Source organism: Malania oleifera, chromosome 10, assembly GCF_029873635.1.
Source record: "Malania oleifera isolate guangnan ecotype guangnan chromosome 10, ASM2987363v1, whole genome shotgun sequence".
Lineage (NCBI taxonomy): Eukaryota > Viridiplantae > Streptophyta > Magnoliopsida > Santalales > Ximeniaceae > Malania > Malania oleifera.
Genome location: NC_080426.1, coordinates 48,391,229 through 48,408,257, shown reverse-complemented (window position 1 = coordinate 48,408,257; position 17,029 = coordinate 48,391,229). Strand labels below are relative to the sequence as shown.

The 17,029-nt window shown below is 36.2% G+C and overlaps 1 protein-coding gene across 2 annotated transcripts in view; it reads left to right on the top strand.

Annotated features, from left to right (window-relative positions):
• LOC131166808 (uncharacterized) overlaps window positions 1-16,688 on the top strand; it is a 59,234-nt gene extending 42,546 nt beyond the window's left edge. The window contains exons 1-10 of one of the 2 annotated variants that reach the window (XM_058125395.1): window positions 4,814-4,840; window positions 4,953-5,132; window positions 5,238-5,505; window positions 6,012-6,113; window positions 6,217-6,299; window positions 6,374-6,490; window positions 14,729-14,831; window positions 14,913-15,567; window positions 15,722-15,933; window positions 16,333-16,688. In XM_058125395.1, coding sequence (XP_057981378.1) covers window positions 5,014-5,132; window positions 5,238-5,505; window positions 6,012-6,113; window positions 6,217-6,299; window positions 6,374-6,490; window positions 14,729-14,831; window positions 14,913-15,567; window positions 15,722-15,933; window positions 16,333-16,446 — 1,773 coding nt within the window. In that variant the 5' untranslated portion in view covers window positions 4,814-4,840; window positions 4,953-5,013 and the 3' untranslated portion in view covers window positions 16,447-16,688. Of the gene's footprint in view, window positions 1-4,813; window positions 4,841-4,952; window positions 5,133-5,237; window positions 5,506-6,011; window positions 6,114-6,216; window positions 6,300-6,373; window positions 6,491-14,728; window positions 14,832-14,912; window positions 15,568-15,721; window positions 15,934-16,332 lie in introns of those variants that run through there. The other variant, XM_058125394.1, reaches the window with a different exon arrangement.
• The last annotated feature ends 341 nt before the right edge of the window (window positions 16,689-17,029 follow it).

Here is a 17,029-nt window from a genome sequence, read left to right as displayed (position 1 = left end):
ACTTATTTTGCAAAATGGCGGTGCACTCTTTAGTCAATAGCACAGTCTCATGTTCTCCTAATTTCCTCTTGTTTGATATAATCTCCTTCATGAACTTCACATAGCTAGGCATTTGTTCCAAGGCATCTGCAAAATGAATGTTAATATGTAACTTTTTAAAAACATTGAGAAACTTAGAAAATTGTTTATCTAGCTTATTTTTCTGAAGTCTTTGAGGAAAAAAGTATAGGAGGAACATAAGGAGAAGTATGAGAAAAAGAAACGAGAGGATTTCCTGAGTGTTCCACTATTTGACTTGGGACAAGGGTGGGTGCCGCAGCCTTGGATGTGGGTGTTGCGGATCTCATAGTCTACTCCTTTTTTCCGAAACTTTGCTCTTTCTCATGTAAATTAAATTTTCTTATACTTCTTAAAGTAATAGCCTTTACTTGCTCTTTCGGGTTGTTTTCCGTGGTGTTTGGAAATGATCCTTGAGGTATTTCGGACATTAATTTTGCCAATTGACCAACTATCCTTTCAATGCTCCGCAATGTTCTTGTTGTTCTTTAAATCAATGTCATGATCTTGTAATCTAGAATGCACCTTGGCCATAAATTGTGCCGTAACCTCTTTCATATTCAACTTTTTCTCTTGTTGTTGATTTTGGAAACTCGATGGAGGCTTGCAAACATTTTGCAAGTTGCTCAATACGAAATTTGGTTGGTTTCGCCATCTTGGATTGTAAGTGTTGGAATACGGATTGTTTTGTCGTTGGTAATTCGACACAAAGTTTGCTTGCTCCAAACTATTGTTGGCGAATGGATTTCCCACTTGACAATCTACCCTCATATGATTCCTTGCACAAAATTCACAAATTATATTAGTGGATTGAATGACATTTACATTGATATTGTCTAATTTCTTAGATAAAGTTGCAACTTAAGCAGCTAAAGCAAAAAAAGAATTAATTTCATAAACTCCCTGGGTTCTTTTAGATGTCACTTGTTTCGTTGGCCATTGGTAATTGTTGGTTGCCATCTCCTCTATCAACTCATATGCTTCTTCTAGTGATTTCTTCATCAAAGTCCCTCGAGCTGCCGCATCAATCATTGTGCGTGTTGTAGGTTGCAAACCATTGTAGAAGGTTTGCACTTGAGTCCAGACAGGAAGTCCATGATGCGGGCACTTTCTAAGCAATTCTTTATAACTATCACAAGCTTCATAAAGCGACTCCATATCAAATTGATCAAAAGTGGTGATATCGTTTCGCATCTTAACGGTTTTGGCAGGGTGGAAAGAATTTTTCTAGAAACTGTTTAGCCAAATCGTCCCATGTAGTTATAGTTAATGGTGGAAGTGAGTTTAACCATGCCTTTGCCTTATCTCGAAAGGAGAGTGGAAAGAGTCTCAATCTAATAGCATCATTAGAAACTTTGTTATGTTTAAAAGTATCACATAACTCGAGAAAATTAGCTACGTGAACATTTGGATCATCATGTGGCATGCCACTGAATTACACCGTCGAGACCACCATTTGAAGAATAGTTGACTTTATCTTAAAGTTATTGGCTTGAATGCCAGGTCATCTAATGCTAGAAGTAGCTCCAGTGACCAAGGGAACACCATAATCTCCCAAAGTCCTGTTTCCGAGTTGATCTTCCATTGCTTCATTCTCGATAGTGGAATCCTTCTTCCTCTCCTTATTTAGACGTTGAAAGGTGCGTTCAATTTTAGGGTCAAAAGGTACTAAATCCAAACTTTGAGTATGCCTCATGCACAACTTGGGAAGCCTGAAAATAAAAAGAAAAATAAAAACAAAATTAAAAATTAATACTAAGGTAAAAAAAAATCAAATTAACCTATAGCTAGTTGGTGTCAAAAGTAATAGAAAATAAATAGTCCCTGGCAATAGTGCCAAAAACTTCTTTTGAAAATTTGTAAGTGCACGAAATCGTAACAAGTAATATAGTGATAAAGAAGGATGTCGACTCACAAGGACTATTTATGTAACACCCCGACCAGCCACGTGGAGCCCGGGGTGCTACTTTAGTGACATCTGTGCGCCTGATATCTTATTCATTATATATGAAACTCATATATGCAGCAGAAATAAAAATACAAACTCCTTAAATTACATTACTAGAGTTATAACTATCTTTATACACAAATATGAGGATTTTGTATTTTTAGAGTTCTAACTATCTTTATATGCAAATATCTCTATTTTCACATAATTACATCCCATAAAACTATACAAAAATAAAATCTTTGTCCATACATGCCACCTACATAAATTTAAACCACTAGCCTGACTCCTTTAGCTTGTTAGACCCGATCCTTAGGATTTCCTGAAAAGATAGTTTGTAAAATAAGGGTGAGACACAACTTAGTAAGGGAAAAACTAAGTTAATGTCAGTGTGTGGACAACATGCATTTAGTGTACAAAAAATAACCAGTTTACTAAGTAGATAAACACATTTATGAAATCATTTTTATTTTACACTCCCTCTGTTCTAAGATCATTATTGCTACTAGGGTACTCACCTTTCTTAGTAAGCCCTCAAAGTTATTTTATTAATTATCCGTATTCACATAAATGAACAGATATGCATATAAGACACTCCTCGTGACAAACACGTCATTTACTTCCCCCATGGCACGAGTTGTGCGACTTGAAGGCTGGATTAATGTCCTGGGGGATCCACCCAAACAATAGTCATCTGTACTCTCTGCTAACATACTTCGCAGGTATATGCAGCTCCAGCTACTGGTCCGATTGCCCTTACCTAAGGAGGTACATTCACCTTACGTAGGCAAATTGAACAAGACCGCCCTACACCTCTTAGCACAAGTGTGGGCGCACAAGGCCACATAACAAATCCCTAGCAATGAGACCGTGCTCACAATACATTGGTTCTCATGATTCCTAAAGCATATCATGCAATTTAGATAATAGAAATTACCATTTAAAATATTAATTCACATATATTTCCTATTATTCTAAAAACCTGCCCCCCAACCACAAAATATAATCTAGCTCATAACCATTTAAACAAAACCCCGGCCCTCGACTGTCATATCAAATTCCTACATTATTCACAAGTATTTCCAGTATTTCGCAAACAATTTCAGTATTTCACAAATAGTTCAATATTTCAAAATTTCAAAATTTCAAATCCAGATATACAATAATCCATACCAATTAAATCATCTGGAACACGATTTGCACATTTTAACATAATTATATAAACAAACAAGCGTTCCACTGTTTATTTTATTCAAAAATATCATACCATATATCCTAAGTTTGTAAAATCTATTTCGAACAGTTGGATTTCAAAAGAACCTTTAAATTCTTATATATATATATATATATATATATATATATATATATATATATATTAAATATAACAATTAAATTGATTCAATTTCCATAAAATTACTGACTTAACTTAATCCCTTTACTTGAATTCTTGAAAAGTCTGGTAACAATTCCAACCTACGCTCGGAACGTTCAAAACTCCAAACCCTAAAATCACATTATCCCCAATAAAATCAACTCAACTCCAAAATTATAATTTCCTTAATATTCCTAAGCTCACAAAATTCTCAATAACTATTTAACATTTCCTAAGCCTATAAACTCCAAATAAATAATTATATTCTAAAAATAACCAATTTTCTTATTTCCCTAAATCCCACTCTCGTTTTGGAGGGGGGCCTAGGACCCCTAAATTGAAAATTCACTCTGGCCAAAATGATGACGATCGAGACTAGGACCCCGTGGTGGTGCCCAATCGTCGATTTAGCCGAAGATTTAAGGAGAAATTGAGAAAAAAAAGGGAGTATACCTTTCCCTACGAGTGATACCTATGTCGCTCCCACGACAAATTTGCTCCTGTAAAAATGTCGGTGGTGAAGATAGAAATCTAGCAGTATCTTCGGTTTTCCGATCGGCGCCCATTTGACCGAAGAAATCAAGGAGAGAGAGAGAGGGGAGGCGGGAGAGGCATCTGGGGGGGCGTGTCAACGGAGGTGTTGTTAATGAAATGCTTTACTTTAATGTTTAATGCTTGCTTGTCACTACTTTTATGAATTGCTTATTATTTTAGTTGCTATTTGAATGAATGTTAATGAAAGTGTTTTGTGGATAAATGTTGGTAAACGATAGACTGACTAGTTAAGCAAGAGTGCTTTAGCTTAGCGTTGCACAACCCTTTCACAAAGGTGTGAAAATAGTCGGCCCGTGATACACAAGTGTGACATTGTCTAGTATTTGGCTAATTGAGGTAAAGATAATTCTTCTGAACTTTGAGATTTTGCCATCCTGTGATAGAATGCATTTTTTTTTTTATTAGCGGGCAAAAGACAAGCAAAAGACACCAATCTCCATTAAATTTTGGCAAAAAGGCATGTATTGCCCCCTAAGATTTTAAAAATTCATTAAAATTCCTCTAACATTAAACTTTTTATGACACTTATACTTTTAAAAAAGTTTATCATTTTGTCAAATATAAAAAAGATTTGTAACTTTTTGACAAACCTTAAAAGAAATTTCTAAAAATTTCAAAACATCAGGGGAGATTATGATTCTTTGACGAATTTTAGAGAAATCAATCACATGTTTGCAGAGATGATGAATTTGTTCAATCCACTTAAATCTAAATTTAAGGTATAAAAATCATGCTCACAAATACATGCATCTTTTATTTTCACAATTTCTCCATCTTCACCATTATTTTCCATTTATTGTTTTAAACACACAATTTGGTTAGTAAATAATATCGTCTACAACAAAATCGGCCCCACCCCAAAAAAAGGAAAACAAAATCCACACTCTCGAGTCCAGGGCGCCAATGAGGTAATTGTGTTTTGTTTCGGTGGGCACGCTAAAAAGGGGACCCGCACGTTCCCGCTTCCAAGATTCAGCAATTGTATTTTTGAAAATAATAATCGCTCCATCTTCCTTACAGAATGGAAGAAAAGGCCGCAAAATTACATTGAGTGAACAAGCTGCGAGAAGAAAGGAGACAGATGGGCGGAGGCACCGCTCTCGGCAAGGCCATTTGCTCAATCTGCTACGAGGACCTCAAGCCCCTCGTTGAAGACCTCCAAGCCATCTCCGTCTGCGGCCATGTCTTCCACGAGCTCTGGTCTGCCTCTCTCTCTCTCTCTCTCTCTCTCTCTCTCTCTCTCTCTCTCTTCTTCTGCCTGCGCCAGCTATAACGCACAGTGTTTGTTCTATTTCCAAACCCTAGCCTTCAGCAGTGGTTTGAATATTGTTTAAATGCGAAGAAGAATAGTTGCCCCGTGTGCAAGCAGACCTGCTCCGCGAACCATGTCAGCCGCCTTTATTTCCAGTCTATTGGCGATCCGGATGATACAATTCCTTCGCAGAGGCCGTCCGATCGCCAAGATGATTGCGAGGCCCTGCGCAGGGAAAGTAAGAGATTAGAGAGCAAGATATCGGGGCTCAATTCGGCATTGGAGCGACACCAGAAGAATCTCAAAGATCTCAACGAGGAGGTATTTGATTTCCGCGTTGGTCCATTTGCTTGCTAAGAAATTGGGGACTGATTAAACAAACAGAACTAGCAATATCTTGAAAAGTAACTGCACACACGACATTAAAAAAAATTTAAAATATAATTATTCTAAACAACAATTAAAAGATTTGAGACTGAGAACGTTACTTTTTTTGGGCTCTTGAGCTCTTCATTCAGTTATCTTATCATTCCAATGGTTTTTGCATTACGATTGGCTGCCAATAATCCAGGAAACGAGGGATAAAAATTTGAACTTGGCCAGTACAACTTGATTTTGTTAAATGTCAAGACAAACTTTTCATTTTTTTTTTTTGCCACACAAAGAAACTCGAGGAAAAGTTTTGTTTTGTTTTTGTTTTTTATTTTTTTTGGGCGCTCTTCTTGGCCTTTTCAGTAATAAAAAAAACGATGTTTGAAATCCTAATATTTCCAGGTTTAATACTTCATTTTCTGCAATTTTGTCCTCTCAAGCGATTCTTGTTTCAGCTTTGCCTCTTTAAGGAGGCTACCAGGATGGAGGCAGCGTTGAAGAATGATGCCCTAAAACAGAAAGCTTCAATTCAACGGATGTTTCATTTGAAATCTGAGGTGAATTATTTTTCCCAAGCTTTTAGCACTTTTTTTTTATATGCTTTGTGTCAAGATATAAATGAAAAGTTTATGATATTGTCTTTGATCAATTGTGTTATAGGAGCTTGAGAAATCAACGGTGGAGTGCTTAAAGCTACAGGAGAGAAATATGGATTTAGCCAAAGAGCTTGCTGCCATAAAATTGTAAGTTGTATTGCAGCTGTAACACCTAATGTTTATCAGTTTATCTTAAGTTTAATTTTCTTATATCAAACTAGGGTATCTGATTTGAACCTGGAGGAAGAAGATGTTTTGAAGCTTGCCTCATTTGGTAATGAGGGCAACAACAAGGACAAAGTAGATGTTCTGAAAAGATCCTTGGTCATTCGTAACAAGTGAGTCATCTATATGTTGTTTTGTGAACACAATGTTGGAACAAAATATTGTGGGCTTCAGCAAAGTAGGTTTTAATGACAGTCAACTTTCATCAGTTTATAATTATTTCCTGAATTAGGTGAATTTATTAGCTATATCATCTGGCTTTGATGTTTGTATTAGGTAGAAAATATCATAATGGCTGAATTTGCTTGAGATTATGTCAGACATTTATATAAGCGGCAAATCCTTATTGCCTTCTCACCTATATGGAAATAATAGTGTAACCCTGTTGGAAAATCATTTTGTATTGATAAATTCATCTATGCATTTTACATTCTCTTTCCATAAAGTCCTCAGAAGGAAAAAGAGTTGCATTTTATTCTTGAACTACTTATTCTATTGGAGCATGTCAGCATTTATGTTAGATGAATGAATGGTAATTTGTGTAGGAGATTTTAAGTTTAATGTTAAGTTTAAACTCCATTAATCTCATACTTGTTATGGTATTTGAGTAGGTGGTCTTAGCTCCTTAGTTCAAATCCAGTTCGTCTTGTGTTGTTATTAAAATAAAAAATCCCATGTGTTAGGGCTCATTCATTAAGTGAAATTTTTACACATGAAGGTGTCTACTCTAGGAGAATGTTAGATAATTGATTGAATGGAACTGCTCATCGCCCACAAATTTAAACATTGATCATTGGTAATTTATTATGTCATCAATTTAAAAACATTAGGTTGAAGTATGAGGTTTAATACCCCTTATATTTGAGCCCTCTTTTAGCATGTGAACATTTGAATTATGGACATTGGTAAAAAAGATTTAGAAACAAGGCACAGTGGCCAACATGGCCTTGAATATGATGTTAAAATGCATGATGTAAAAGTTTAATTTGTTTTAGTGATGCTTAAAATTGATTTCATATTTTTCCTAAGGTATCAAAACCAAGAGTTGATAACATGAACAAAGTGGACCAACCTCCATTATTTGAAATTGCCACATGTTGATTAAGACTCATGTGAGGGAGAAGTATTGAATTACTGTTACACAATCTAATTGTAGAAACCCCATTTTGGTCCCCTCCCCCCCGCCTACATAGCTTTTTCAAGAATTCATTAATTTTGAGGGTTTGAATCATTTATTAGAAGTTGGAGACTCAAAATATAAGGATGGTGCATTTGTAATTAAGTGGGGGTTCTTGAGGGGTATTTGGTGGTCCAAGACTAGAGACTAAATGAAAAACTTAACCAAAATGCTAGATGGCACAAATCAAGGAATTTGAAGGCAAAGAAGGGCCCAAATGGAGGGAGAACTTGTAGAGCCTCAGACTGGGACTCAAGGTTGCCTAATGAACCCAACCTTGTGCTTGCTGATAGGCAATGAGTTGGCTAAGCCCAATCGCTATGTTTTTGGCCATTTCACACACAATTTGAGCTCTATTGATTATTTCTTGAGCTAGTTTGAGTGAGTCGTTGGATCATCTTGAACACTAGGGAAAAATTTTACCTCCATTGGTCCATAAATAGATTTATAGGGAACCTTGGCCAAAAAGAAAGAATTAGAGAGAGGAAAGAGCACAACAAAGCTGATAGAGTGCTTTGCAAAGTTGCAGAAGGAGTTCTTTAAGCCCCTCTCTCAATTGAATTGTAATATTGAAGCTTTAGCAAGCCCAAGGCAAGTTCTTCATTCCTAGTGGGAGGTACATTTTCCAAGCACTTGTCCTTTGCATCCGTTTTGGGGAGGGTATTGGGTTGATGAGTCTTTGTTGGAGTTGTTGGTGCGGTGCTGCTTTGGACTTTTGTTTGTTCCCAATGCACCAATTTCAGCTTTTTATTCTTTTGAGGGTGGCTCTTTTTCTTGAGATTTCCATTTTTTAAGAGTCTCAATGAAAAGAGAGGTTGTTGAGTTAACTTGTTTATTGGGTGTGCTGGATTTTCTTACCAAATTTGCAGGGGATACGAGGCTTTGAATTGGGGACACTTTGGGGTCTTCCTTTTCAAAGTCTTTCTTTTCCAATCTCACAAAATCCACCAATCCTAGCCCTTTCCTTTTACCTAAAGCTGTTTGGAAAGCAAATGTTCCTTTATAAATCTAGGCTTTTAGACTCTAATTCTCAAATGATAAGATGTCCTTACAAAGCCCTTAGCTCAGACATTTGCATGCTCTGCTATGAGTCTAATGAGACTATTAGCCGCTTATGTTCTTTCATTGCAAGGTAGGGAGGTATGTTGGGAAAGGATTGTTTTCGTATTTTGGTGAGGATTGGGCAGGTCTGAATATCATTCATGATTTTTTGAAGGTGAAGTTTTGGGTTTTAGGAAGGAGAGAGGAAGAATCTTTTGGGACTATGTTGTCTTTACAATTCTTTGGTCGTTTTGGCTCGAAAGGAGTGCTAGAGTTTTTAAAGATCAGAAGGCTTCTCTAAGATTGCTTTGAGATAGTTATTTTTCTTACTTCTTTTTGGGCACTCCTTTGGGGTTTTTGGGGGTCTTTTGCTATCCAAAATTCAAAGGGATTGGAAGGCAGCTTGGGTGTAATTTTATCGATTTTTTTTTTTTTTTTTGCACTTCCTTTCTCAAAGGAATTCTTCACTTTAATAGATTTATGTATTAACCCCTCCCCCCCAAAAAAAACACTCATACAATGGATATTGTTTTTTTGCTTGATACAAAAATAATAGTATTAAAGGAAGAAAGAAGGATTAGAAACCAAAAAAAGGGGGAACAAAGAAAAAATCAAGGAGAACAAGGGATTCTCCTATTAGGACTTAGGTTTGGTTTGTTGTTGTTGCTGTTATCAAGATATTCTCCTATTTCTATAAGAAAGTAGACTTAATAGAAAGTAAATACAAATTAATTCAAGAAAGTAAAGCTAGTCAATCTTGTTGCATGTCATCCAAAGGAACATGCTTGTCGAATCCACTAACCAAACGCTAAAGAGATGCCAAAAGGCCACTTTGCTTTGAAGCATAACTCAAAGTGGCAACCTTGTTGGGTTCTGTGTGGAACTTGGAAGATATTAGGGAAAGGAAAGTAAAATATGATGGAATCCACCTTTTCACATTTAGTTATCAAAGAAAACAAGAAAGAATAAAAAATATACCACATCAATGATCAAAATTTGATTTTACACATCATTAACATTTTATTTTTCTTAATTGTCGATCATATTAGAACAATTTTTGAGTTTTAATAGTATTCAATGCATAGAGTAAAGACAATGGAAAATGACTTTCCTTCTTATTTTCCTTTTCTTTCCTTCCCCCAAACAAAATCCTTAATCAAAATGAACCCTATATATGATTTTCTTCTTTTGCATGGGGATGGTTTTTCTTGGAACTTCCATTTTTGGAGAGATCTTGATGAGAGAGAGACTAATGTGTTGGCTCTCTTCACCAATTTGCTCGACTCTTTTCATGTTTATTCGGGGATTGATAATGGGGTTTGGAGTTTACATCCTATTGGGGATTTCTTTTGTAAATCTTTTTTCTTCTACTTGATTCATGACTCTAACATGGTTCCTTTAGCTTTTTACTCTTGGATTTGGAAAGCTAAAGCTCCCTAAAAGCTTTTATTTGGACTGTAATACTTGAATGGATCAATACCAAAGGTTTGCTTTAGAAGAGAAGGCTTAATGAGGCCTTGCCACCTGATGCTTATGTCCTTTGTTGAGGAGTGGAGAGACTTGCTCACATTTGTTTCTTCACCGCCCTTTCACTTTGGTTGTTTGGAATGAACTATTTGGCATTTTTGGTGAAGACTAGGTTTGACCCTCCAATTTAAAGCCTTTTTGTACTATCACTTTTAAGGGTTTTGGCAAGGGAAAGGATAGGAAAGCCTTGTGGGGATGCATTATTATGGCTATTATTTGGTGCGTTTGCTTGGAAAGGAACGCTAATGGCCCATTTAGTTGTGGAAAATATTTGTTTTTCATTTTTTTATTTTTTTCAAAGAATTGTGAAAAATTTAGCTTATTTTTTAGTTTTTCATGATTCATATTGATAAGGTAGAAAATAAATAGTTTGTTTAATTGTGGAAAATGTTTTTTTCCTTTTTTTATTTATAGATTTCAAAGTAATTACAAGAAAAATGATCCATTTTCCAATTTTTGAAAAATTAAGATAAATTTTGGAATCATGGATTTTGGGGCTTGAATTTGAATTTATGTAGATGATAAAACACAGAGTGATCCATTGCACATGGTTGTAGGCCAAACTCAAGTACTACAACATTGAATGGACCAAACCATGCTCTAGGAGATTGTTTTAAACCATGTAGTGCCTCCTTCAATTGACACATTAAGTCTGACTCCACTTGAGCAACAAACCCAGGTGTTTGCTCCATATAGACCTCCTCAAGATCACCATGCAAGAAGCCATTCTTCACACCCAATTGATGCAGAAGCTCGTGACAAGTGGTAGCCAAAGAGATGAACAGACGTACTAAAGTAAGTTTGACAATTGGAGAAGAAGTGTTGGAATATTCCAAACCATACACCTGAGTATACTTCTTAGTAACAAGGCATGCCTTCATATAAGCCATAGAAACATCAAAGTTGACTTTTATAATGCATACCCAGTGACAACCAACCACATACTTGTCAATAGGAAGAGATACCAAGTCCTAAGTACCATTGTCTTGTAAAACATTCATTTCTTCAACCATGGCATTTCTCCACCTAGAGTGGGCTAAGGCTTACGAAATAGATTTAGGAAGGGCAACAGATGATAGAGCATTAACAAAACAATATTAGGAGAGTGGTAAGTAGTCATAGCAAATGTAGTTGGAAATGGGATGTTGTGTATATGTGTGTTCACCTTTTCGGACAATAATGAGAGGATAAACATTGTGGGAAATATATCATCAAATGAGGAAACCAAAGGCATGGTAGTAAAATCTAGAGGGACTCTTTTCTTTGGAGCTGCCACTGTGAATACATCAAATGAGGAAACCAAAGGCATGTGTGTTCACCTAGCAGTATGTTGTGGCAATTGAAATTAGATTGAATCGTAAGAGAACGTATTCCATTATAGAACTGTGATACATCCCTTTATTAACTAGTGTCCCTAAACTAAACCAATAGTGTATGAAATTACTTTTAAAACTGTCGTTCATTTGGATGTCTAGTTATAATGAGTGTGACTCTTTAAGTAGGACCAGAAGCATTGTTCAAATCCTCATTCACTTTAGCTTAGGATTTCTTTGAGTCATACCTCAAGCAATGACATAGGATATTCGTTCCATGTTGCACTTTTATCCACCTTCATACTTAAATCGCTAACCCAATCCATACATGTTTAAGTTTCTTGGTAAGAATATAAACACATTGCATGGTCAAAGTTAAAATCTCAAATGCAAGACATCTATGAACCATTGAACCCTTAAGTATAGGAACATTTCACATAACTATAACTGAAAATATCTAGTTGATAGGTAGTATAGTTCTTTTAGATATCCTTAACATGGTCACACTTAGTGTACTTATCCTCTAACAAGCACCCTTATCTTCATTTTAATGTCGCTATTCAAGTGACTTGAGAGACTAGTCATCCATTTAAGGTTATGGGCTTTTAGATTGGTAGTGACTCGGTGCCCAATTGACAATCTTATGGTTGATAGCATGTTAGAATTAAGTATTGAAATGAATAAATCTCAAGTTATAAACCTCTTTAAGAGTGTATTTCCCAACTTAAATTTAAGGACTTCTTTATGTAGTAGAGACATTATTGGTTGACATGACTCAATAAAACTTACCTATATTAAATATAAATGGAAAGAGTGCAAAATTGTCTTGACTTTTAGGGCATACAACCAACACCTACGACCTAAAATAGGGGTCTTTGTGTCAAAGTATGGCCTACTTTTTAAGTTAGAAGTGGTTTTTTAAAATAAATAAAATTTTGCAAAAAATAAAAATAAAAATTCAAATTAGAATGTTTGGGCTCCCACTGATTGCTTATGCTTTAACTTAAGTTTTTGCTTAGCAAGATGTCAATTTGGCCTGTTAGATTAAGTGATCCTTTAACATGTGGTTGAAGTCACAATGGTTCCTTGTTTAAATGTCCTCATTATTTAGATTTGCATTGTTGAGTAAGGGATGACTCAGATGTAGGAAGTATTACACTGTTGTTATACCTTAATTTAATGGATCAAGCTTTGAAGTGCTTGCTTAAAATCTCATCAAGTTAAACTTTTAGCTTTGATGTCTTAAGTTTATAGGAAATGGTACATCAATAAATACCTATAAGTGAAACTTTTCGGGGTGATGGAAGGCCCAAAGATGTGTTGGGATATGTGGGTTCAATGCCGTCCTAGCAGTATAGAATATAGGGCCGATGAAAATGTCTATATATTATTGTATGGGGATATTTTTGGATTTTTACATGAGCTATTTGTATTTTTACCTGAGAATTGAAATGCTTATGGAAATTTCATTCGACACTACATTAGAGATTTGCAATGGCTCTGTGGACATGGACACATTGCTTAGGCATGTAAAATATATTGTATTGTTCTCTCTTTTCTTTTCTGTTTTTTGATTGCTATGAGCATATGCATATTTCCTGTCTTTTTTTTTTCATTTTTTTATTTTTTATTTTATTATTTTCTTTTTGCAACCACCTGAACACCTAGCCATGCACTAGGCTTACTAGCATGAGCAACTTGAAATAGAGGTTTAAAACAGGAATTTGAAATCAAAACAAAGCAAAGGCTGATGTAGTCCGCCAAAACAAGGGTATCTAAGACTTGGGGTTTTAGAAAACCAAGCACTTATACTATGTTAGTTTACTAGCAGTCCCCAATGCTTAAGATTTTAGATCAAGTCGTCGTCCAACATGTTGTCAAGGTCCAATTTTCAAATCTTGGAACCAGCTCCCTTCATGCTGACTAAGAGATGGGGAGTATCCTTGGAATTAGCCTCCTTAGTTGTGTGTGGTATCCTAGAGTGGCCCTTAACTTATTTAGGAGTTCTTTTGGTTGATAATCCTTGGTTTGTTGGGTTTTGAGATCTAGTGACGGAGAGGGTCTAAGCATTTAGATGGTTGGAAGGGTGCTTTGTTTTCTCTAGTTGCTCTGGTTGCTTGTATCACCCTTAGTCAGGCTCGTATTTCTAGTATTCCCCTTCATTATTCATCAATTTTCAGAATTCAGTAGGGATAGTTTGTAAATTGATAAAGTAATGAGAGATTTTGTTTAGTTAGGAATAAGGGAGAAAGAAGGGTCATCCCAGGGGAGGGGAGAAAGAGGGATCATTTGGTTTGTTGGGAGATTGTATGTAGGTCTAAGGTGAAGGAGGGGGGTTGGGTTTTGGTGTCAAACACTGTCGTACTGGAAAAATGGCTGTGGCAGTTCTTCTTAGAAGAGAACTGCTTTTGGCATTAAGTTACAAAAAATAAATTTAATTTGCAAGCTAACGGCTAGGATGCTAGCTTGTGGTTAACTTGGTTTGTGGAGAGTCTTTGGAAGTGTGGTGTACAGATCTATTTTTGTTTATTCCTTGTATCAAATATCTTATGAGCAATGGGTCTTGGATCTGTTTTTGGAAAGACAAATGGGTGGGGAATTATGCACTTCCCAGTTCTTTTCATTGATTTATAATCTCTCTTTAGCACATAGGTTTTTTTTTTTTTTTTTTTCAATTGCTTTTGTTTTCCTGAAAGTTCTTGTAAGGGTGTAATGAAAGCATTAACTGATTTTGATTCAAATGCCTCAAGTTGTGGGGGCTGATGTGACAAGTCAAATGGTCATCTAGGTCAGTCTCTTTGTGGAGGTAAGACTGCACTCTGCATACGTCTTGCCCTTCCTAGACTCTTGGTGGCATGGTAGCCTTTTGGTTGTTTCATTTATTTTGAGGGTGTGCCATGTCCCCCAATGGTAAGTTTGTTATGTCTGAACCTGAAGGTCAGATCAAGTCACGGAAATGGTCTCTCCAGGTGTGGAGGTAACATTGTGTACATCATGCCCTCCTTAGACCCCTGATGACAGTGGAGCCTTATGCACTGGGCATTACACTCATTTATGTTATAAAACAGTAAATTGGCCACATCCAATTTACACTTCCCTATTTATCTCTACCTTGTTCTATATTTAGGCTGTGTTTTTTTTCTATTTTAATCTGGCTTCTGTGTGGCATTAGGTAGATCTTCTAGCATGTCAACTGCCCAAAAAAAAAAAAAAATTTTTATTTGGTTATTGCATTAACTCCATTTTTTTTGTTCATAATTGTCATATTACTCCCAGTTGCATTGTTTTCACAGGAGTTACAAAGAATTGATGGCTAAATGCAATCATTTAGGAAGAGGAGAGGCTCGTTCTCTTAAAAAACTGGAAAAGGCTAAAGAGAAGATAAATAAACTGAAGGTATATTCAGGGTTTCATAACTGAGTCTCGCATGATGATTACTTATATTATTTAGAATATCTAATGTGCATCTATTATCAGATAAGAGTTCAAGAACTGGAGACAGCCATTGAAATGAAAGACAATGAAGTTTTGAGGGCTTTAAGAGTCTCCAAGAAAACTACCTGTGAAGAGGTTTCCCTAGATGGTTTGAATTGGACCTCAAGTTTCTTGTCAAAGAAACATTCTTCAGAAAATAGAGTGGAGCAACCTGCAACACCCATTATTAATTTGGATCAAGTTAGAAACTTGAGCAATGATCAATTTGGTTCTAGGGAAACGGAAAATTTCAAACCTATGAAAGATGTACATGTAAATGACACTGAGGATGATTCAAGAACTATCTCCGTTGATGGAGAGAAGGATTTCTGCATTTTAATAGAAGAGGATGTTTCCAAAATTTCTAGAGTTCTGCATGAGCTTGATTCAAAACCCCAAGTTAGTGAGGATGTGGCTGTTGGGAAGCCCAGGCTGTCAAAGCTGGAGGCATCTTCCCATCCCCACAAAGAAGCTTCTGTGGGAGCTTCTAACCTGGTTGGGCATGCAATCTTGTCAACTGGTAAAACGGAAATGCTCAATGTTCCTGTTGCTGCAAGAAAGGAGGATGCAATGTTGCTCTCCGTTGATGTAATACAAGATCAATCTCTGCTTCACATCAAAAGAGAGGCTCCATCCTCAGTTTCACTTTCTGTTTCAGGTGGTGTTGGTTGTTTTTTTTTTCTTTCTTTTGCTTGAATGGAACTTAAGTTTGAATGAATAGATTCTAGCCAGATTGATGGGATAAATATATTTATGCTATCATTGAACAAAATTGCCTAATAATTTCCATTTATACTTGCAAAATTCTACAGGAGATCGATGTTTTTCTGGTGGATTGCTAGGTCCTGATGGAACAAATAGGCACCTAGGGAAATGGTGCAGACGATCACAGAGCAAGGGGGCAACAGCATCTTCAGGGGCAATGCAAGCATCCAGTGCAAGCACTGCTGATTTGATTGCTGTTGGGGCTGATGGAAGAGGTGGTAAAATCAAAGTTTTGAGATCTAGAAGCCATTCTTCAATGGTGAATCCTCTTCCTACTTAATTCGTTACATTGATCTACAGCATTGATTCTTAAACTGTAACCATATTAGAAGGCTATCTATCACTTAGATTATAGCTGTCCTCACCCATAAGATTTTCTATTGGTCCATGAGTTCATGACTTTGAGGTCACGCATTTTGTGGGGAAAGCTTTTGATTTTGTTTGCATACTAACAATAAACCATCTAGTGGACCATCCTTATATTCAAATTTTAGTGTTCACTTGTTAAGCGCTTGCTTTGTTTTCCCTTGTGCTCAAGGTCCTTTTAGCTGTACAAATTACATTGCTTCTGAACAATGTTATCATGTTAATGAATTTTCGAACCTTACACAAGGAAGTTTTTTATTTTTTTATTTTTTCTCCCCCACTATTTTTGCAGGATGTCGAGGGGCCAGTATGGACCAAGAGGTGCAAGCATGGAGACAAAACTAGTAGTTTGCAGTCTAAAGGTTACTTGCAGATAGAACATTTCTTTGGCAAGGGCAGTCATTAATTCAATATTTGTAAGTGTAGAATAGGCACGCCTGTAACTTCTCTTCCTTGATGTGTCTGTCTCTTGTTCAAGGCCCAAGTAGAATTAGTGTCTTGTTGCCCTTCAAATCATCAGTAGCGAAAAGAAAAATAGGAAATTTATTTTTATTTTTGTGAGAATTTACCCCAAGTTTAGTATGCAGTAAAATTTTAAAATATAAATTTTATGGAAAGGAATGGAATGGAAATTTGAGTTGAGGATAAGAAGAAATAGCTGGTAGATTAGCTACATGTTTACTGTATGTAGGCCTGCATTAAGGCCCAATCACTGTTAGGAGATGCATAGTGTTAAACTAGCTGGCTTCACTTGGTATCGGGCCTGCAGTGTCCGTACGAGGGCCCATATCCTAGGCATTGTTTAGAAATTTGAGATGAGCTCTAAAACTTCTCAACATCGCCCTTAGTTTAATTTTACAATGTTACTCTTACTCTTTACAAGTATCCATTTCTAGATATTAGTTGACTCATCTCCTTTCATAAGAAATGCATGCTAATAAAGGGCGTCTTAGGATATCTTCTTTTATGAAACGGTCTCTTTTTTAAAA